Below are 19,610 nucleotides of genomic sequence, written 5' to 3' on the forward strand. Positions count from 1 at the left end.
TAGCGGTTAGCTTACAGCAAGAACAGAAACACAACACAACCGAGCCCCTGCCGGGCCACGGGCAAAACGAGACGTGTCCCGGCTCCTCTGTGCAGCCGAGGGGGCTCTGGTGGAGAGGGCGTTTGTGGCAGAAACATATCCCCGTGGTGGTGGGAACGTCCTGGATGCTGGTAGTGAGCAGGGATGGCGACGGCACCCACGGAGCTGGATGCACCCATTGGAGATACCCAGACCCTGGCTGCAGCTGGTGGTGCAGCCCTGAAGATGATGGGCTGGAGCGGTGCCATGGAGAGACCCGGGGCTGCAGCCCTGGGATGAGTTTGTCCACCCGGGTGATGTGGTGACGCACTGTCCAGCTCTGTGCAGTGTCCCAGGTCGGGCCCCCACCATGCTCGGCCCCCCCCGTGGTTGTAGAAACAATGCTGCTGCGGAGGTCGGGTGCATGTGGTACCCGGGCACCCCATGTGCTGCCCCTGCTCCCACACCAGCCCAGCGTGTCCCCCGGTACCACGGGCTTCGGGGAGGTGCTGCCCGGGCACCCGAATCCAGGACCTGGTGGGACCTGCCCCGGCAGCGGTGTCGGCTCCAGGCTTGCAGGCTCAGGTATCTTCAGCCTCTTCCACCGGCCCCAGCACCCAGAAGGCTGAAGCCCCGATGATGGGCATGGCAAACCCGCACCTGGCTGTCCGCCCCAGCAGCCTCCTGCCCTGGCTCTCTGGGCCAGCGGGACATGGGCCACCTCTGCCCAGCTGCAGAGCCCCCCCAGGGCGGAGCCTGGAGGAGAGGGGTTCCCATGCTGCCCCACACGGCTCCCACCTCTGAGCAGAGCTGCCTGGCTGGGCCGGGGGGGTTTGGGATCCCCTCGGCATTAACGGCACAGTGCTGGCCCCCATGGCACAGCTGGTGCTGAGACCCCCCCCAGGGACACCTGCGTCCCACTGGCCATGACCCACTTGGCGTGCCTGGGACCAACCTGGTCCTGGTCCACCAAGCACAGCCCCGATGCCACCGCACTGGGCTGGAGCTGTGCCCCATGCACCCCAGAGCCTGGCCGGTAAGTACATTCCAGGGCTGTCACCAGGCTGCGGACGGGGAGCTGGTGACATTATTTGGGGTGCTGTGGGGTCCAGCACCCCAGCCACGGCACTGGGGAGCTGCTCGCTGCAGCTGCCATCAGGGCCATGGCAGGTCCTGAGCAGGGAGGTCAGGGCTGCCGGAGGAGAAGACAGGGAGCCAGGCTTTGGGCTTGCCAGGACCATGGGATGGTGGCTGCACTACGTAGCCCCCTTCCAGCCCCGGCTTGCCATGGCCCACGAGGCTCTGCCACATCAGGCCCCTCTGTTCCAGCCCCAGGTGATGAAAAAGCCCCCCGGCTCACCCGGCTGGACATGAGGGACAGGGCTGCCGGGGAGGGGACACACCGGGGGACAAGGGCGCTGCCCTGCGGGGCTGCACGATGGGGAAGGCAGAGCACCGCAGGGAGCAGAGCACCCGCCCCGGATCCACACATCTGTGTAGCTGCAGTTCTTAAAAAATTCTCTATCTACACATTTGCTTTGTTTGTGGGGTTTTTTTTTTTTAGTTTTCTTTTTTTTTTTTTCCTTTCCCAACCCTCTAGATGCAACAGCTCTACCCTCCGCCGGGCTCCTCCGATGCAGCTGTGGTTCGGGCACACCTGGGCAGTGGCCGCAGGGCAAAGCGAGGTCCTTGGCTGCAGGGGGGGTCTCCCCGCCAGCCCCCCGGCTCTCCGGGGCCGGTGGCTGCTCACAGGCACTGGCTGCAGCCGCACTTGCTGGGCTTCTCCACCTCCTCCACGAAGGTCGCGCCATTGCTGCACTCGAAGGCGTATTTCCTGCGCCGCAGCCGCAGCCCGGTGCAGCAGCCAGCGCCGGGGCCGACGCAAGATCCCCGGCATTCCACCCAGGCCACGGGCCGCGTCGTCTGGCAGATGGCATAGCCCCGCTGCACCTGGTGGTAGTCTCGCACTGGCTCCCCACGGCACTCCGGCTCTGTGGGACGGCGATGCTCAGTCTGGAGTCCTGGTGTGGGGCTGCCCACCTCGGGCACCCACCTCACCGGGTGCCTACCTTGGTCGCAGAGGGCTCCGGCATAGCCACTGTGGCACTCGCAGGTGGGCTGGCCACTTGGGGTGAGGCGACAGTGGCCGTGGACGCAGGGCTGGCGGCGGCAGGGGTCGGGTGGCTCGGCAGGCTGGTTGCAGAGGGCGCCCTGGTAGCCCTGGTGGCACTGGCAGCTGTAGGAGAGGGCGTCGAGGGGCAGGCACAGCCCGTGCACGCACCTGCGGGTACCCGGCGCTGTCAGGCTCACACCGGCACGGCACAGCTCAGCGCGGAAACAGGATGCACGGCCCACCAGCACTAAGCACGGCATGGCTCAGCACCAGCATGGCGCCAGCAGAGTACTGTACCAGGACCAGCATGGCACTGCCACGGCACTGGTATGGCACAGCCATCATGGCACGGCACTGCCACAGCACTGGTGTGGCTCTGGCATGGCACCATTGGCACTGTACAGCCCTGGCACGACTTGGTGGTAGTGGCATGGCATGGCACTGCCATGAAACGGCACCACTGGCACAGAATGGCACCACCACAGCATGGCAGCTCCATGGCGTGGCACCACCACGGCATGGCACTGCCACCACACAGCACCACAGGCATGACCCAGTCCCGGGAGGGTGTTGGAGAGCCCATGGGAGGGGTGGGCAGGGCAGGCAGTGCGCGAGGACAGCCAACAGAGAGGGCAGGCATGAGAAGGTCGGCCAGTGAGGGGCAGCCAATGACAAGGCAGCCAATGAGGAAAGTAAAGCCAATGAACCAATGGGGTGGGGCAGTTGTGGTGGGGCAGCCAATGAAGAAAGGGCAGCCAATGAGCCAATGGAATGGGGCAGCTGTGGTGGGGCCCCCAATGAAGAAGGGGCAGCCAATGAGCCAATGGAGTAGGGCAGTTGGGGTGGGGCAGCCAATGAGCCAATGGGGTGGGGCAGTTGTGGTGGGGCAGCCAATGAGGAAAGGACAGCCAATGAGCCAATGGAGTAGGGCAGTTGTGGTAGGGCAGCCAATGAGCCAATGGGGTGGGGCAGTTGTGGTGGGGCAGACAATGAGGTGAGGTGGCCAAAGACGCGATGGGTCAGGACCGTTGCTGTGGGGCATCCCATGGGGCAGCGCTGCTGCTTCAGGACAGCCAATGGGACAGATGGGTCACTGTAGGGCTGCCAATGGGGACAAGGCCATCGCTGCGGGGCAGCCAACAGGGAAGGGACACTCACTTGTGGCCCTGGCAGGGGCCGCCGCGGGGCTGGTCACAGTGGGGCCCGTCCCAGCCGGGCTCGCAGTGGCAGACGGGGCCCTGGGCGCCAGCGGGCTGGCAGATGCCGTGCAGGCAGTAGAGCTTGCGGCAGGGCTCGCAGCCCGGCACCACTCCCGGCGTCATCCGCGTCTTGGTGAAGTCCTGCAGCTCATTGTTGATGTAGAGGTTGCGGATGCACCCATGGAAGCTGGTGCCGTTGAGGAGCTGCCAGAGGCGGAAGGCGGCGGAGTTGACATCCACAGGCATCCCTGGGGAGAACAGGACCATCAGCGTGCCCAGATGCCTCCCATGACTCCCATTGTCCCCTCTGCAGCCCCCGTCCTACCTCCCACATAGAGGGGGGCCTCGCTGTTCAGCGTGTAGTGCTTGCCCGAGTTGTCCATGGTCATGGGGCTGCCGCCATCAATGGAGAGGTTCACCATCTGATCAAAGGTCACCAGCTCCACGGTGTGAAACTGCCCGTCGTTGATGGTCTCAGCGCTGGTGGGGAGGCGTGGGTCACTGGGGACACCCCAAGCCCATGCAATGGGGGTGTCAGTCCCCAGCGAGGGGGGAAGGGGTGGCAGGTACCTGTAGATGGCCGAGCTGGGGTAGGTGCCGGGGTCGTAGCTGACCCTGACGTGGCCCTGGTACAGCTCCACGGCCATGTGGTCACTGTCGCCGTTGTACAGCAGGATGCCATTGTCTTCAGCCGTGGAGACCTGGCAGGGGGAGAGGTGGGAGCCCACATCCCTGGGGCAGCACCCCTGATGCCACCTCCCACCGATGCCCCCGCGCGCCCCCCCCCACGCCCCTGCCCTCACCTGCAGGGTGATGTTGGCCCGGGGCCAGTCCTGCAGGTCGGTAAACTGCAGGTACGTGTCGCGGTCCACGAAGTTGACACTCAGCAGCTTCTCGCACTTGGGGCCGCCGAAGCCGGGCAGGCACTGGCAGAGGGCGCGGGAGCCCCGCTCCACGCACGGGGCCCCGTTCTGGCACTCGGCTCGCTCGCAGAGGCCGGGCTGGCCGGCGGCGCGGGGAGGCATCTCGCAGAGCTGGCCACTGCGGGGCCAAGGGTGCTGCTGGGCACAGGGCTGGGAAAGTGCCCCACCCGCTGCCCACTACCCCACGGGGCTCTGACAGCACCCTGCTCTTTCGGGATCCCCAGGGAGGCTCTGCAGCCAGCGGACCCAGAGGGATGCCTGGATGCTGAGCCCTGCCCTGGGGTCCCTCCCCAGGGATGCTGGCTCCCCCCAGCCTCCATCCCTGGAGACCCACACCCCCAGCACCACTCCTTCTTCTTGCTGGGGTGGATGGGTTGATTGATGGATGGATGGATGGATGGAGGGATGGACGGACATGGTAGCCAGGACCGTTCCCTCCTGCATGGCGACATTTAGCCATTCCTGCTATCCCCGGTGTCCCCCCCCGTCTCCCCAGCGGTACCTGTAGCCCTCGGTGCAGAGGCAGGAGTAGCCGTTCACCTCGTCCAAGCAGCGGGCATTGTTCTGGCACCGGTGGTCCTGGCAGTCATTGAAGTCCTCGCTGCAGTTGGTCCCCACGTAGCCGGGCACGCACTCGCACCTGGGGCAGGCGGGGGGTTCACGGCTCCCCCTTCCTTTCCCGCCTGCTCCTCCCGGCATCCCCTTCCCTGTACCCCCTGGCCAGCCTAAAAGCTGCAGCCCCCCAAAAAGCAAATCTCCCCCACCAGGCAGCCAGGAGAAAGCGGTTTGGGGAGTGGGGGGGGCTCACCTAGGCCCCTGGCTGGTGGAGATGCAGGTGGAGCCATGCTGGCAGGGGCTGAGATCGGCCGAGCAGAAATCCGGCGGCTGCTCACAGAAATCCCCTGGAGAGGCAGAAGATGGGGTGCCAGGGGGTGCCCAGCAGCTCCGGGACCGGAGGGGCAGCCCCGGACCCCGTGGGCTCAGCTCAAGGCAGGCAACCATCAAGCCGGCAGCTCGCGCTGCCACAGGTGGAGGGCTCTGCCGGAGGCAGCCCTCGCCCCAGCCAGGGAGCGAAGGCATCCCAGGGCATGGGGGCTCAGCTGGGCGTAGCCAAACTTGAGGCCCAGAGGAGCCCAGAGGCCACGGTGATGGGCACCGGGACAGCAGGTAGAGAAGCTATTAGCCCTCATCGGTGGGAAGGGAGAAGCACATCCCTCTGCCAGCCCCGCAAGGTTTGGGGCCGGCCAGCCCTCATTCCGGGTACCTGTGTAGTGGGCAGGGCACAGGCAGGTGTAGTTGGTGGCGCCGGGCAGGCAGGACCCCCCGTTTTCGCATCTGTGCTCCTTGCAGGGGTTGCTGGTGGCATGGCAGCTGGGGCCCTCGAAGCCCACTGGGCACAGGCACCTGCCGCAGGGCACGGGGCAGCGTCAGGGGGTGGGAAATGCAGCATTTCGGGATGTTTCCTCCAGAAACGCCGGCAAAAATTTTGTCGGCGCAGCATGCACGCCCAGAGGCTGCGGGGAGCAGGGTTCGGTGCCCCCCTGCCCGGCACTGGGCACAGGGAGGGTGGCAGCCCGCAGCCCCACGGGGAGCGCACGGCGAGGATGCTGAGTTGCCACGACAACGGGCTGAGAGGCCACTCAGCGCAGGGGGCCGGGCGGTTGCGCATCCCACCTCCTCGCCCCCGGCCCGCCAGCTATTTTCAGCCGCTAATTGCACCTCGGTTCCCGGAACGGCCTGAAGCGTTCAGGGTAGCGAGGGTTGCGTGGGGGCACAGCAGCCCTGCAGGGAGCGGCAGCAAACCCAGGGCTGCATCCCGCCCCATCCCACAGTCAGCTGGATCCCAGCCCCAAATCCCGCTGCCCTCTGCCTCCCCATACCTCCCGTGGTGGCGGGACCCCCTCTCCCCCCATGTCCCCATCCCAGGAGCCTGCAGGGCCACGGGGCACGGGCAAGTGGAGCCATCACACAGAATCACACAGAATGGTTCGGGTTGGAAGGGACCTTAAAGATCATCTAGTTCCAAACCCCCTGCCCTGGGCAGGGACACCTCCCACTAGACCAGGCTGCTCAAAGCCCCATCCAGCCTGGTCTTGAACACCTCCAGGGATGGGGCATCCACAACTTCCCTGGGCAACCTGGGCCAGGGTCTCACCACCCTCACAGGAAAGAATTTCTTCCTGATATCCAATCTAAATCTCTTTCAGTTCAGCCCTGCTGGTGCTGCGTGGGCAGGAATCAGAGAATCATGGAATTGCCAAGGTTGGAAGGGACCTTTCAGATCATCGAGTCCAACCATCAACGTAACACTGACAAAACCCACCACTAAACCATATCTCTAAGCGCTGTGTCTACCCGTCTTTTAAATCCCTCCAGGGACGGTGACTCAACCTCTTCCCTGGGCAGCCTGTTCCAACGCTTGATAACCCTTTCAGTGTGAAAATTTTTCCTAATATCCAGTCTAAACCTCCCCCGGCACAACTTGAGGCTGTTTCCTCTTGTCCTATTGCCTGTCACTTGGGAGAAGAGACAAACCCCCACCGGCTACAGCCTCCTTTCAGGCAGTTGTAGAGAGCGAGAAGGTCTCCCCTCAGCCTCCTTTTCCCCAGGCTGAACAACCCCAGCTCCCTCAGCCACTCCTCCTAAGACTCGTAAGGAGGAGGAGGAGGAGCAGCAGGGCTGCAGAGAGCAGGCAGCGTGGGCAGGAGCTGCCGGGTGAACGCAATATCCCAGCTACAAGCCCCGGGAAGCACACAGGAGGGGAAAGCAGCACCAGGCTTTCTCTCCGTGGGATGCCGGGGCTCCACGCCGCTGCCCAAACACCCGTCTTTCGTGGGTTCCCGTCCAGCACTCACCTGAACCCGGCTCCTTCCCCCTCCTGGGGCTGGCAGGTCCCCCCGTTGGCACAGGGGTTGGAGGAGCAGCCACTGAGTGCCACCTCGCAGTCCCTGCCCTGGGGAAAGAAAGAGGGAGAGGTGGGAGCGAGGAGGGTGCCACAGCACCGTGTCCCACTCCCCCTGCCCTGTCCCGCTCGTCAGGGCACTGCAGTGTGCAGGGACCAGGGACAGTCCTGCAGGCAGCAAACCCCAGGGGCACAGCAGACCCCCCACGCTGCCCCCTTCCCCTCTGCAGGGATGGGTCCCCCTGCGCTGGAGAACCCCGGGACCAGGGTACCTTGTAGCCACTGGGGCAGGCACAACGGTAGAAGCTGAGGGGGTCGTTGTGGCAAGTGCCCTGGTTCTGGCAGGGGCTGGAGAGGCAGGGGTTGCACTTGGCCTGGACGCTCAGGGCAGGCGGGCCTGCAGGACAGGAGGCGCAGAGATGACCATTCAGCGGGGGGAGTGATGGGGAGGCATCCATTTGTGGGCACTGACATGGCAGGCAGAGCCCCAGCCGTGGCTGGGAGGAGAGCCTGCCCTGCCGCGGGGCTGTGCGCCAGGCAATGGGACAGCCACGTGCTTGCTCAGTCACCAGGAACGTGCCACCAGCCAGGTAAGTGGACAGAAGCGACCCAGTCCCCCTCCTCCACAACAGATGAAATGCCAGAGTCCCCCAGACTCATGGAGCATCACTCTGCCGGGTGCGGGGAAGGCAGCAGCCTGGCTCCCCTTCCCGCCTGATGCCCTGCCTGAGGAGGGGACGGACGGACAGATGGATGGTGTGGGCACCTCTCACCTTGGCACTCGAACTTCTTGGCAGGGGTGGTGAGCAGCAGCTTGCCTTCCATGTCGGGGGGCCCGGCACAGCGGGCAATGCCTGGCTCCTTGTACCCCGTCTTGACCCAGCTGGAGAGCCAGCGCAGGTTGCAGCTGCAGTACAGGGGGTTGGCCCCGATGGCTCTGCAGGAGGAGGAAGGGCAAAGCTGCACCCACTGCCCCACGGAGGGAACCAGGCTCCGAGACCTTGGGACTGGACACAACTCTTGTCACGTGGCTGGGCTGCCACTTGATGGGGGGACCCAGTGCTCTTCCATTTCTGCACCCACCAGCGGTCCTGCCTGTGGTGGGAGGACTGGGGCACACCGCCCCACACCGCTGCCCCATTAGACCACCCTGCTGCCAGCCCCATAGCCCACGCGGTGCCCCTTGGCTCCCTGCTGGGGCTCTCCCCCGCTGCCCACACAGAAATCCTCGGGAGATCTTCTCCAGCACTCGGGTGAAGCTGCCTGAGCCCAGCACAAACCGAGCGAAGCACCTTGAGGCCGTGCAGAAACAACCGGACCATTGCACAGGAGCTGCGGGGTCAGCCTGGGCTCTGCCGCACAAGCCTGTGGGGCAGGGACACGGGAGCGGGTCACGGCCAGAGCTCGCGGGGACAGCATCAGGGGAGAGCAAGGAATTGCTCCGAGAGAGGAGGAGGAGGAGGGAGGGATGCTCTGCTCCACAGCAGAGCAGGGCAGGGAGCAGCGGATGCTGTGGGAGGCTGAGGAGCTGGATGCCTCTTTGCATCCTCCTTCACTGCTAAGGTCAGCGGCGATGGAGGGCCAGCGCGACCCACACCTGTGACGAAGGACGGAGACGGCAGCCCGGAAGGAGGGCGGTGGGGATGGCAGATCCGCTGGGGCTGACAAACCTGGTCCTACAGCACCGACAGCGCCGGCTGGTGACACAGCTCAGCCCTGCGGGAACCAGCAGCACCGACTGGCAGCGGCAAAGGCAGCGCAGCTCTTCGGCAAGGGAAATGGGCGAAGAGCCAGGGAAGACCAGACAGAGTGGTGCTGCTTCTCCCAAAAAACACAGGGAGGCCAGGATTGGAAATCAAGATGCTGTCTGCAGGCTGGAGGAACAGCCTGAGATCCCTGCCAGGAGCAGGACTGGCCACTGGCAAGTGGGTGGGGATGGCTTAGCAGGGACAGGGAGGGGACTGAAAAGTCACTGGGAACAACGCTGAACCCCCGCTCCGGGCGGTGGGTACAGGGCTGTGCTCCTGGGGTACAGGTTCCCTCAAAGAGGGTCTGGAACATCGGCACCGGCAGGAGGATGCTTGATGACAGATTTGGGAGGGCTGCTGCACCCTGGCAGGAGGCTAACGACACACCAGCACGGGTCAGGGCAGCCCCCACTGACCCATGGCCACGCCAGCACCTTGCATGGCTTGACCTACATGTTAGGGGACCCAGGGACCTGGCAAGGTTGGGGGGACCCCACACCACCTCCAGTAAGGATCATGGTGTCACCCCAGCAGCACTGGGAGGCTCAGCTGCACGCCTGGACCTGGGGGCTGAGGCAGGGGAGGGCAGGCATGGCATGGCAATGACCCACAAAGGCTGCTCCAGGTCCCGGCCCAAAGAAGGGGAGAGGAGGCGGCTCAGCCCCCAGAGAAGCTGGGCTCAGCCCCATGGATTTTAAAGGTCTCCCGAGCCTGTATCCAGCCCTGCGCCCTGCGGAGTGGGAGATACTCACAGGTGGGACAAGGAGGTGACGTCTGCAAAGATGCCCTCGGGGAGGCTGGAGATGTCATTGCCATGGAGAGACCTGCAGAGAACAGAGGGTCCTGTGACCTCCACGGCTCCGGGGTGGGCAGCAAGGACCACGGCCACCTCGGCTGCCCCTGCCCCACGGGTCCAGGCATGGGTGGCAGAGCCGGACCCCACCACACTGTCACTGTTGCAAAAGCACCACCTGCTCTGAGAGGCTGATGCATCTCCCCTTGCCCCTCCTCCAGCCTGTACCCTTTCTGTCCCCAGCTCCGAGCAGGCACAGGGACACGGGACCACAGGCAGCAGTAGGGAAGGGGCCGGGGGGGGCTGTGAGCAGGGCTACGGGCGGGTACTTACAGCAGCCGGAGGGAGCGGAGGCCCTCGAAGGCGAGTGGAGGGATGCACTGCAGGGAGTTGTAGCTGAGGATCCTGCGGAAGGGAAGGAGGAGGCAACACAGCACCGGGGGCACTGCTGTGGGCATTGCTGCACACTCCCCCCAGCCACCCCCTGACACCCCACACATCGGCTCCGGCTCAAACCACAGCTTCGCCCAGGAGGAGCAGGGAGACCCTGGTGTCCCCAGCACCCCCCGCCTTCGAAGTCCCTTAGGAACAACGCCGCAGGGACCGCACTTACAGGGTGGTGAGCTGGCTCATGTTGGTGAAGGAGGAGTTGCTGAGGGAGCTGATCTTGTTGTTGCTCAGATCACTGGAAAACAGAAACCCCAGGGGTTGGGGCCAGCTGGGCCCCATCTCCCCTCACTGCCCCCCCCATCTGCTCAGCTGCAATGGGGTGCGAGCAGCAGCATGGCAGGGTCCCCAAGGGAGCAGCAGGGCTCTCACACAGGGTGATGGCAGCAATGCCACTGTCTCCCCTCTGCCCCATGCCCAGCCCCAGCGGAGGCTGTGAGCACCTGGGGGCTGAGCATCACTGCCAGCCAGATGTGTCCCAGAGCAGAGGGGGGACACAGAGGGCTGTTGGGGGTCCCTGCCACTGCCAGGCCCCTCCTCAGGATCAGGCACCGCTGGCACAGCCCCTGTCTTCACCCACAGGTCCCAGCAGAGGGACCGGCTGCCTGCGCTCCTGCTGCTGGCTACTTACACAAGCTGCAGGTACTTGAAGGTGGAGAGCTGCCCTGGGACCTGAGTGAATTGGTTTCCATCCAGGTAGCTGCAAGGAAGAACGAAAGCACCTCGGAGTGGTGAAGAAGCAGGAGGTCCCTCTCTCCGCCCTCCCATTTCTCCCGCGCAGACATCCCTATGGACTTTGGGCTGCAAGGAGCATCTCCAGCATCACCTCCCTCCCAGCACCCAGGCCCCACGGGGCTCTCGGGGGACCCCTGGGCTGGCGGAGGAGCTGGTGTGTGTGCGCAATAGTCCACCCGGGGGCTCTGCATGTGGGTCCCCGGGGGCAGCCTCCCCACAGCCTGCGTGCGCGAGCGCAGCCAGCCATGTGCTGCGTTTACACATCCGATGTGAGCGTGGGCGGCCGTAACTGTTCCCTAGGCATGTGTGAGAGAGAGCGGAGGATGCAGAGAGAGGAGGGGTGTGCCAGACAGCGCGGGGGTGTGAGGGGGTGGTATATATATACATATGTGCACAACCAGTGCCTACACCCCCCCTACACAGGACTTGCTGCCATCCCTCATCCCAGTCGGGTGCAGAGCCCCTTGCACAGCGATGGGCACCGTGGTGCCCGCAAACCCAGACCTGGCACGGCTGCTTGGGTACCTCCCTGACACCCACGGTGATGCGGGGCTGACCCCAGGCAAACTACGTCCCACTTCCCATGTGCTTGGAGCTGCCAAGAGCATCCCTGCAGCCGTGGTGAGAGGTGATGGCAGAGAGGGGCCGAGGAGCTGGCAGAGGCAGGGTGGCCCCATCCCTGTTGCTGATGGCAGGCTGGGTAGGGGTCCCGCTCCGGCCAGGATGAGGGTGCGTCTCTGCCCCAACCCCAGCAACCCCCGCCCGGAGCTACGAACTCGCTGGAAATCAGGGGGATGAGCCTGGGCAGCCGCCCGGCACTCACAGCTCCGTGACGTTCTTGGGGATCCCCTTGGGCAGAGCCTTGAGGTGTTTGTTGCTGCAGCGGACGACGGTGTCGAGGCAGGTGCACTCCTGCGGGCACTGGGGCCGGGGGACGCAGCTGGTCTCCTCCTGACCTGCACCGGGCACAGGAAGACACAAAGTCGCCGAGGTCCAGCCCTTTGGGCACCGCATGAGGCTGGACTTGGTGCCTTGCGCCCGCCCGGGTCTGCTCTCCTCGAGTGTCCAGCATCCATGCCGACCATCTCCCCTCGCCCCCAAAGCAGGGTGCTGTGCCCAGAAACCGGGATGGATGCAACCAGCCGGCTCAAGGCTGATTTCCACCATTCTCAAGCAAAAATGCAGTGACAGAGATGGCGGAGGGGAGGGCGCAGAGGAAGGATGCGCTGCAAATCCTCCTGAAATATCCTCCTCCTCCCAGACACGGGCTGGAGGGAGCGGTGCCTGCACCGAGCAGCCAGAGGAGCCGGCATTGCTCCCTCTTCCCCGCTGCGGCGCTGGGCTCCTGCGGGAGAGGCGTCCCCGGGACGACCGTATGTTATCTCGCACCACCAGGAAAGGCGCAGGATGCAGCCCTTCAGGCTTTGACGTGGTGGAGGAGGGAAAGCAGAAGAAACGATGATTTGTTTGTAAATATTTTCCAGAGGGCTCAAAAAGCTGTTCTAAATTAAAAAAAAAAAAAAAAAATTTAAAAAAGGCTTTTCTCTCAACACATGCACTCTCCGCCAGCTCCGTCTGCCCGGCTCCGGCGTGTGTGCAGGGCTGGGAGAGGAAGGAGCAGGATGAATCCCGGTGGGTTTGCAATGGGTGAAAACTTCTCTCCCAGCTTCAGAGCAGCTTGTGGGTATTTGAGTGCAGCCCAAAGGGCTGGGTACCACGAGGGGAAAGTCATGCATCGTTAGAGGAGGGTGTTAATGGGCTGAGGGACCCCTCGAGCTACCAGCTTGCCGCAGGGCACTGCCGGACATCCCGGGAGCAGGGATGGGGAGCAGCCCGGTCCCCCCTTGCCCTCAGCGCCGCGGGGCCCGTGAGTTACCTTCCTCACACCTGAAGTCGGGGAAAGCCACGTCCTGGAGCGGGATCTGCCGGAGGAAGTCGGGGTTTTGGCACCGCGGGTTCCCTGTCACGATCTTCCTCTTGCGTAGCCAGTCCCCCAGCCAGGCCAGCTGGCAGTTGCAGTTGAAGGGGTTGGCGAGCAGGTTCCTGCACATGGGAGGGCATCACCTGAGCAGCTGGCAGGCAAGCGGACCCCCTCCAGCCCCCCCGCCGCCATGGGGACAGCCTGGGAGCATCCCCCCGCAAGGGATGGCCCGGAGACGTACAGCGTGGAGAGGGACTGCAGCGTGTCGAAGGCGCCCGGCGCGATGGTGCTGATCTGGTTGTCGTACAGGGAGAGCAGGCGGACGTTGCGCAGCCCCGTGAAGCTGTCGTTGTGGATGCAGCTGATGCGGTTGTTCCTCAGCATCCTGCGGAGGGAAGGGGGTGAGGGCACCTAATGACCCAGGTGGGTGCCACAGGGGAAACCCACCTCGGCAGTGCCCAGGCTGTGCCCACATCGCTGCCGGGCAGCAGGATGAGCCTGAGGCAGTCCGTGAGCAGCCAAAACCTGCCCCCCCCAGCTCTGGATACAGCCAGCAGATGGGTAAGGCACTCCTGAGCTGGCCCTGCAGTGGCGCAGACCAGCCCGGCAGCACAGGCAGGGCAGGGGAGCAAGGAGCAGGGATGTCCCCGTCCCCGTGCCCACGGCAGAGTGGGGACTCACAGGGTCCTCAGCCCATCCAGGCCCCTGAACATGCCGCTCCGCACCGACTCCAGCTGGTTGACGGTGAGGTGCAGCTCGCTGACGGAGGATGCCCCCTCGAATGCCCCGTCCTCGATCTCTGACACCTTGTTGTTGCTGAGGTTGCTGCAGAGTCACAGAATCACAGAATGGTCAGGGTTGGAAGGGACCTCTGGAGATCATCTAGTCCCACCCCCCTGCCAGAGCAGGGTCACCCAGAGCAGGTTGCACAGGAACGCGTCCAGGTGGGTTTTGAACATCTCCAGAGTTGGAGACTCCACCACCTCTCTGGGCAGCCTGTTCCAGTGCTCTGCCACCCTCAAAGTAAAGAAGTTTCTCCTCATGTTTAGGTGGAACTTCCTATGCTCAAGTTTGTGCCCGTTACCTCTTGTCCTGTCCCTGGGCACCACTGAAAAGATCCTGGTCCCATCCTCCTGACACCCACCCTTTAAGTATTTATAAGCGTTGATAAGATCCCCCCTCAGTCGTCTTTTTTCCAGACTAAAAAGACCCAAAGCCCTCAGCCTTTCTTCATAAGAGAGGTGTTCCAATCTCCTAATCATCTTGGCAGCCCTTTGCTGTACCCTCTCCAGGAGATCCCTGTCCTTCTTGAACCGGGGAGCCCCGAACTGGACACAGTCAGAGAAGGGAAAGCAGGCTGGGACGGGGGGCTCTGCCCCGACCTCATCCTGAACCCTGCCTCCCCCAGGTCCCACTGAGCACCCCGTGATGCCCAATCCTGTGGGGGACCCTCAGGTCAAGACATGCCCCCCATTTCACACCCCAGGCTGCCCTGGCATCAGGCCCCCATGTGCCTTCCCGACCCCCGGGCACTCCTGACGGGGCTGTGCCTGCCCGATGCTCACATTTTCTTCAGATGCGGGAGTTTCTTGAAGATGCCGGTAGCCTCCAGGACAGAGATTTCGTTGTTGTTCAGGCGCCTGGGGTGGGTGGCATGGCAAAGAGCTCAGGAGATGGCTGCGAAGGGCCTGGCACAGACCAAACCCTGAGCCAAACCCCAGGGATGCTCCGGCTGCAGGAGGGAAAGCAGCGTGGGAGGGAGGAGGCTCTTACAGCTCGGCCGTGGACTGCGGGATGCGCTCGGGGATCTTGGTGAGCTTCAGGTTGGAGCATTCGACCACGCTGGATTCGCAGCGGCACTTCGGGGGGCAGATCACGTCGCTGTTGCACTCGCTGTTCAGCTGGTAATCCTCCGTCCCTGCGCGCCGGCGAGGGCAGCGTGGGCTCCCACGGGCAGAGGCAGGGGGGCTGCACCTGCCCTCCCCTTCTCCGACCCTCCCACACCCCCAGCCAGCCTCCGTCTCCTCCCCAGCTCCCCTCATCCCAGCCACTGTACTCCTCTCCATGCCCAAAGCAGCTTATCCACAGGGATATTTGTCCTGGATACGTGGGGTGGCTGTGCTGCCCACCACCCTCTCCCCTCCTGCAACCAGAGCCAGACCCTGGGGACACCTCTGTGCCCATCCGGATAACAGCACGATGGGAGACACCACAACACATCCTGGTACCCAGCGCTTTTAGCGCAGCGCCTGGGAGCTCCGCAACCAGAAACGATGGGAAATGCAGCAGGGAACCGGTGTGGCTCCTCCTCTTACCTGGGATGAAATACTGCTCTTTGGCTGGGGAGAAAAAAAAGCAGCACATCAGCACCCTGAGCACAGGGACTCCAGGCTGGGCAGGGCCCCGGTGACAGGGACGGGCACAGCTCTCACCCGAGCAGCGAAACTTCTTGCTCTTGATCTGGCCGATGCGCTTGTTGGCCAGGCGCCGGGGGCTGGCACAGCGGGCACCGCTGGTCTCGATGGGGTTGGCGCGGAGGAAGTCTGCCAGCCACTTCAGGTTGCAGTCGCAGACGAAGGGGTTCTGGGCCAGGTGCCTGCGCCAGGGACAGCGGGTGACCCGCCACCGGGGACAGCGGGTGACCGCCAGCTCCAGCCCTGGCTACCCGCCGAGTTGCTCCCCCCCCAGGCACCCTCCCTCCCAGGCATCGGAGCCGGCGTGGGCACTCACAGGGTCTGGATGGCTCGCAGGGAGGTGAAGGTGCCCTTGGCCAGGCTCTGGATCTTGTTGTCGTAGAGCGAGAGCAGCGAGAGGTTCTGCAGGTCCTGGAAGGCGTCTGCCCGCACACAGTTGATCTTGTTGGCGTTGAGGAGCCTGTCAGGGAGGGGGGACAGTAAGGCTGGGGTCCCCCTCCCCTGCACCATGGGGGCTGGGGACCTCAGCACTGCTTCCTGGTGTCCCTGCAGAGCATCCCACCCAGCCACCGGTGCCTTACAGCAGCTGCAGGGCAAAAAGTCCCCCGAAGACACCCTTGGGGAGGTCCGTGATCTTGTTGCCGTACAGCACCCTGGGAGAGAAAGGCTGGTGTGAGAGAAATGTGAGGCAGCGGTGTGGGGCACGGTTCAGGGGGTGTGACGTCCACCCCACACCACCCCACACATTCCCGGTGCGGGTACTTACAGCGAGTTCAGCGAGCGCAGCCCCTGGAAGGCGTCAGGGGCGATCTCCGAGATCTGGTTGTTGCTCAGGTCTCTGAAACCCAAAGGGAGAAGGTGGCCTGGTCCCCTCTTCTCTCACCCCACGTGCCCCCATCCTCCCGCTGGGTCCCTGGGACCACCCCCAGCACCCGATATACAGAGCTGGGGGTATCTGAGACCCCATCCCAGTGCTGCCACGCGGGGCACCCATGTCACAGCAAGTGTCCCGTGCCCGTCGGAGTAGGGGGCTGCGGGCTCACAGCAGTGGCCGGCAGGGTGAAGGGTGCTGGGGTTCAGGGTGAGCTGGTAGGGGCTGCACACTTACATCCTCCGCAGCTTCTTGTAGGGGGAGAAGGCGCCCGGGGGGATGGACTTGATGCCATTGAGCTCCAGTCGTCTGCAAGGAGAAGGAGGAGAGATGAGTGTGTAGGGCTGGCCGAGCCCCAGCACCCCACTGACAGGGCTGGGGGGCTGCAAGACCCCCAGGCTTGCAGTAAGTTACCCCACCAGAGCATCACCATTCGCCCCAGGGACAACTTGCAGGCTGTGGTCAGGGCTTTCTCCAGCAGGGAGAGGTGCCATGGCGGGGTGGACCGCACTGGATGGGGTGGGGAGACCACATCCTCCCCCCCAGCACCCTGGGTCTGGGGGTGGCTGCTGCCTCCCATGTGCTTTGCGCACCGTCCCAGTGGGGGCTTTGCACCGTAATTGGATTCCCCTAAGGAGATTATTTCTCTATTTACATTTTTAATGCAGCTAAATCCAGGGCTAAATCTGGGCAGCATGGGAGAAGGGCAAGGAAGGCCTGCCGCCCCGTGGGGTGGATGAACTCTGGGGCTTGCCCCCCTGTCCCCGCTGCTTCCCAGAGCCACCCAGAGCCCGGTGGTGACGGTGTGGGGCCGTACTCACATCTCCGTCATGGTCTCGGGCAGGTTGGCGGGGATGGCCGTCAGCCCCTTGCCCCGACAGTCCACGATGCCGTTGCTGCACGTGCACATGGCCGGGCAGGAGCCAGAGGACAAGCTGCAGAGCTGGGCACGTGCTGCGTCCGTTTGTCCTGCCGGGGAAGCAGCCAGCATGGGAATTGCAAAGAGCTGGGCAGGGCGGGCGGGTGGCAGCACCCCAAGGAAGGGACCCTGGTGACAGCTCAGCGTGCTGGGACAGCTCGTGGCACCCTTGAGCAGGTGCACAAGGTCCTGGTGCGCCCCAGCCCTGTGCAAAAGGCACACAGCTCCAAGGGCACACACTGATGCACTCCCTTTGTCACACTGACACACTGATGCACTCCCTCTGTCACACTGGCAGAGCACTGGAACAGGCTGCCCAGAGAGGTGGTGGAGTCTCCAACTCTGGAGACATTCAAAACCCACCTGGACATGTTCCTGTGTAACCTGCTCTAGGTGACCCTGCTCTGGCAGGGGGGTTGGACTAGATGATCTCCAGAGGTCCCTTCCAACCCTATGATTCTATGATTCTATGATTCTATGATCGGGTGGTGTTGTCCCCATGTTGTCCCCTCACAAGGGACAGTGCTGACCTGAGCCAAGCCCCGGGCATGCATCCAGGCTCTGAGCTGGGGCATGTGGCAGGGAGCAGAGAGGGTTTGTCCCCCCTACCCGTGTCCCTTCCCTGCCACCTGCCACCTCCCCGGTTCCCCTTACCGGAGCAGCTGAACTCGTTCTTCTGGATCTCGGCCACGTTGAGGCCGCGGAGCTGGGCTGGAGCGGCACACTGGGTGAAGAGCCCGATGGTGGGACGCTGGCGCAGCCACTGCGAGAGCCAGGCCAGGTGGCAGTCGCAGAAGAGGTGGTTGGAGTGCAGGCGGCTGCGGGGGTGACAGGGCAGTCAGTGGCCACAGGATGGCTCCTGACCCCCCCAGTGCCCCAGCCCAGCTCATACTAAAGCTGAGGGCACACAGAGGGTGACACGAAGGAGCCTGAGAGCATCTGTGCCATTTGCCAAAGCCACCTTGCTTGGCAGTGCCCGGGGACACTCTTCAGGGGTGTCCCCTCCATCCCCTCCCCACAGTACCGTCCTGGCACTGCTGAGCTGCCGGCACTGTCAGCAGAGCTAGGGACATCCCGCTTTAGCCTGGGGGGACCCTCCCGCCCCCACAGCCCCAGCACTCACAACGTCCGCAGCTTGGGCATGTGGTTGAAGCTGGACACAGGGATGGAAGTGATATTGTTGTTATTCAGGGTCCTGCGGGAAGGCAGAGAGGGGCAGGTCAGGGGGGACAGGTTGCAAATGGGAGTGTGAGACAGTCCAGGTGGCACCAAACCCCCGGGAGCAACAGCACTCACCCACCCACCCACCCCCCAGCACAGGGTGGATGGATGGAGAGGCGAGGGATGGGGACAGCCCAAACTCCCCGGGCAGGGCTTGCTGCCCTTTCCAGGCTTCTTCCCTCCACATCCAGCTGCAGCCAGCTGTAACCCTGGGGCAGGATCAGGCCCTGCAGCACAGCTCTGCAGCAGTGGTACCCAGCCCCTGCTCAGCCCTTCCTTGGGGACAGGGAGAGATGGCACGCTGAGGATGTCCCTGAGTGAGGAGCACCCAGGGACAACCTCACCCCACACGGGGCTTGTGGGCTGGAGGCTCCAGCTGGCCCCTGGCCACTTACAGGACCTCCAGCCCCCGCAGGGCACGGAAAGCCCCATCCTCGATGCAGCTGATCTGGTTCTTGTCCAGTTGCCTGCGGGAGAAAGATGGAGGAAGCGTTGTGGGACAGCCCAGGCAGAGAGCGACCAGTGGCTCCTGATGCCTCCTGCCACTGGACCTGACCCCAAACTCCCTCGGGCACCCCTGCCCATCCCTGCCAGGACTCACAGATTCTTGAGGTCAGTGGCTCCACGGAAAGCTTTCCTGGGGATGGCCTGGATGAAGTTCTCACTCAGGTCCCTGCAGAAGAAAGAGGTGGGAAAGAAAATGAGCAGTGCCTGCAAAGCATGATGCTCAATGGGACCAGGGCATCCATAGGCAGCGGCATGTCCCGGCACTCAGTGATCCTTGACGGGCTCTGGGAAACTGTAATTTGGCTCCGTGGTTACCCACTGCCCTGCTGTCTGTCCCGAGGCGAGTCTGGCTCCACCCATGGTGGCTGCAAGTGTCTGGAGGTCCCTGGGCACCACTGTCCCTAGCTCTGATAAGCAGAGCAGCAGGACACAGCTCTGGGAAAACCCTCCATACTTAAATACCCTGTGACTGCTATAATTACAGGTCCCTGCTGATTAACTGGTAATTACACTTGGTGGTTCCAGCAGGCATTCCCATGGAGCCTGCCCCGCACTTCAGAGGGCACAAATAATCGGGTCATTAATTACTTCATCACTACACGGCACCGTCCCTGTAATCACTCGCTCTGCAATGCCGGGGCGTGCTGGGCCGGTGCGGGCTCTGTGTTTGCAGGGCTGGCAGCGGGTCAGATCCCCTGCTGTGCCCGGGCTGGCTTTTAACTACCATGAAGGCCAAAAATCTCACTGCAAAGTAGGGTCGGGGTGGACCAGCTCAGCCCACCCCATTCTCAGGTGACCTGCCTATCGTATTTGTGGCCCATGGCTCCCATGCTGCCGTTCCTCCTCACCCCAAAGGTCAGGAGCTCCTCTGAGCTCCGC

General features: G+C 63.7%; 1 protein-coding gene across 1 annotated transcript in view; it reads right to left on the reverse strand.

Annotated features, from left to right (window-relative positions):
- Nucleotides 1-862: 862 nt before the first annotated feature.
- The window catches only part of SLIT1 (slit guidance ligand 1), a 63,500-nt gene continuing 44,752 nt past the window's right edge, over nucleotides 863-19,610 (reverse strand). Inside the window, exons 5-37 of the mRNA XM_063338977.1 lie at nucleotides 18,826-18,897; nucleotides 18,620-18,691; nucleotides 18,127-18,198; nucleotides 17,658-17,821; nucleotides 16,906-17,053; nucleotides 16,322-16,393; nucleotides 15,980-16,051; nucleotides 15,795-15,866; nucleotides 15,530-15,673; nucleotides 15,232-15,395; nucleotides 15,115-15,138; nucleotides 14,573-14,717; nucleotides 14,365-14,439; nucleotides 13,481-13,624; nucleotides 13,041-13,184; nucleotides 12,755-12,921; nucleotides 11,702-11,834; nucleotides 10,775-10,843; nucleotides 10,310-10,381; nucleotides 10,030-10,101; nucleotides 9,656-9,727; nucleotides 7,929-8,092; nucleotides 7,428-7,552; nucleotides 7,109-7,206; nucleotides 5,518-5,657; nucleotides 5,062-5,155; nucleotides 4,756-4,893; nucleotides 4,134-4,371; nucleotides 3,901-4,031; nucleotides 3,656-3,810; nucleotides 3,290-3,578; nucleotides 2,088-2,299; nucleotides 863-2,009 (exon numbers count right to left, since the gene is read on the reverse strand). Coding sequence (XP_063195047.1) covers nucleotides 1,765-2,009; nucleotides 2,088-2,299; nucleotides 3,290-3,578; nucleotides 3,656-3,810; nucleotides 3,901-4,031; nucleotides 4,134-4,371; nucleotides 4,756-4,893; nucleotides 5,062-5,155; nucleotides 5,518-5,657; nucleotides 7,109-7,206; nucleotides 7,428-7,552; nucleotides 7,929-8,092; nucleotides 9,656-9,727; nucleotides 10,030-10,101; nucleotides 10,310-10,381; nucleotides 10,775-10,843; nucleotides 11,702-11,834; nucleotides 12,755-12,921; nucleotides 13,041-13,184; nucleotides 13,481-13,624; nucleotides 14,365-14,439; nucleotides 14,573-14,717; nucleotides 15,115-15,138; nucleotides 15,232-15,395; nucleotides 15,530-15,673; nucleotides 15,795-15,866; nucleotides 15,980-16,051; nucleotides 16,322-16,393; nucleotides 16,906-17,053; nucleotides 17,658-17,821; nucleotides 18,127-18,198; nucleotides 18,620-18,691; nucleotides 18,826-18,897 — 4,198 coding nt within the window. The 3' untranslated portion in view covers nucleotides 863-1,764. The remainder of the gene's footprint in view (nucleotides 2,010-2,087; nucleotides 2,300-3,289; nucleotides 3,579-3,655; nucleotides 3,811-3,900; nucleotides 4,032-4,133; nucleotides 4,372-4,755; nucleotides 4,894-5,061; nucleotides 5,156-5,517; nucleotides 5,658-7,108; nucleotides 7,207-7,427; nucleotides 7,553-7,928; nucleotides 8,093-9,655; nucleotides 9,728-10,029; nucleotides 10,102-10,309; nucleotides 10,382-10,774; nucleotides 10,844-11,701; nucleotides 11,835-12,754; nucleotides 12,922-13,040; nucleotides 13,185-13,480; nucleotides 13,625-14,364; nucleotides 14,440-14,572; nucleotides 14,718-15,114; nucleotides 15,139-15,231; nucleotides 15,396-15,529; nucleotides 15,674-15,794; nucleotides 15,867-15,979; nucleotides 16,052-16,321; nucleotides 16,394-16,905; nucleotides 17,054-17,657; nucleotides 17,822-18,126; nucleotides 18,199-18,619; nucleotides 18,692-18,825; nucleotides 18,898-19,610) is intronic.

Source organism: Chroicocephalus ridibundus, chromosome 6 (assembly GCF_963924245.1).
Source record: "Chroicocephalus ridibundus chromosome 6, bChrRid1.1, whole genome shotgun sequence".
NCBI classification, from domain to species: domain Eukaryota; kingdom Metazoa; phylum Chordata; class Aves; order Charadriiformes; family Laridae; genus Chroicocephalus; species Chroicocephalus ridibundus.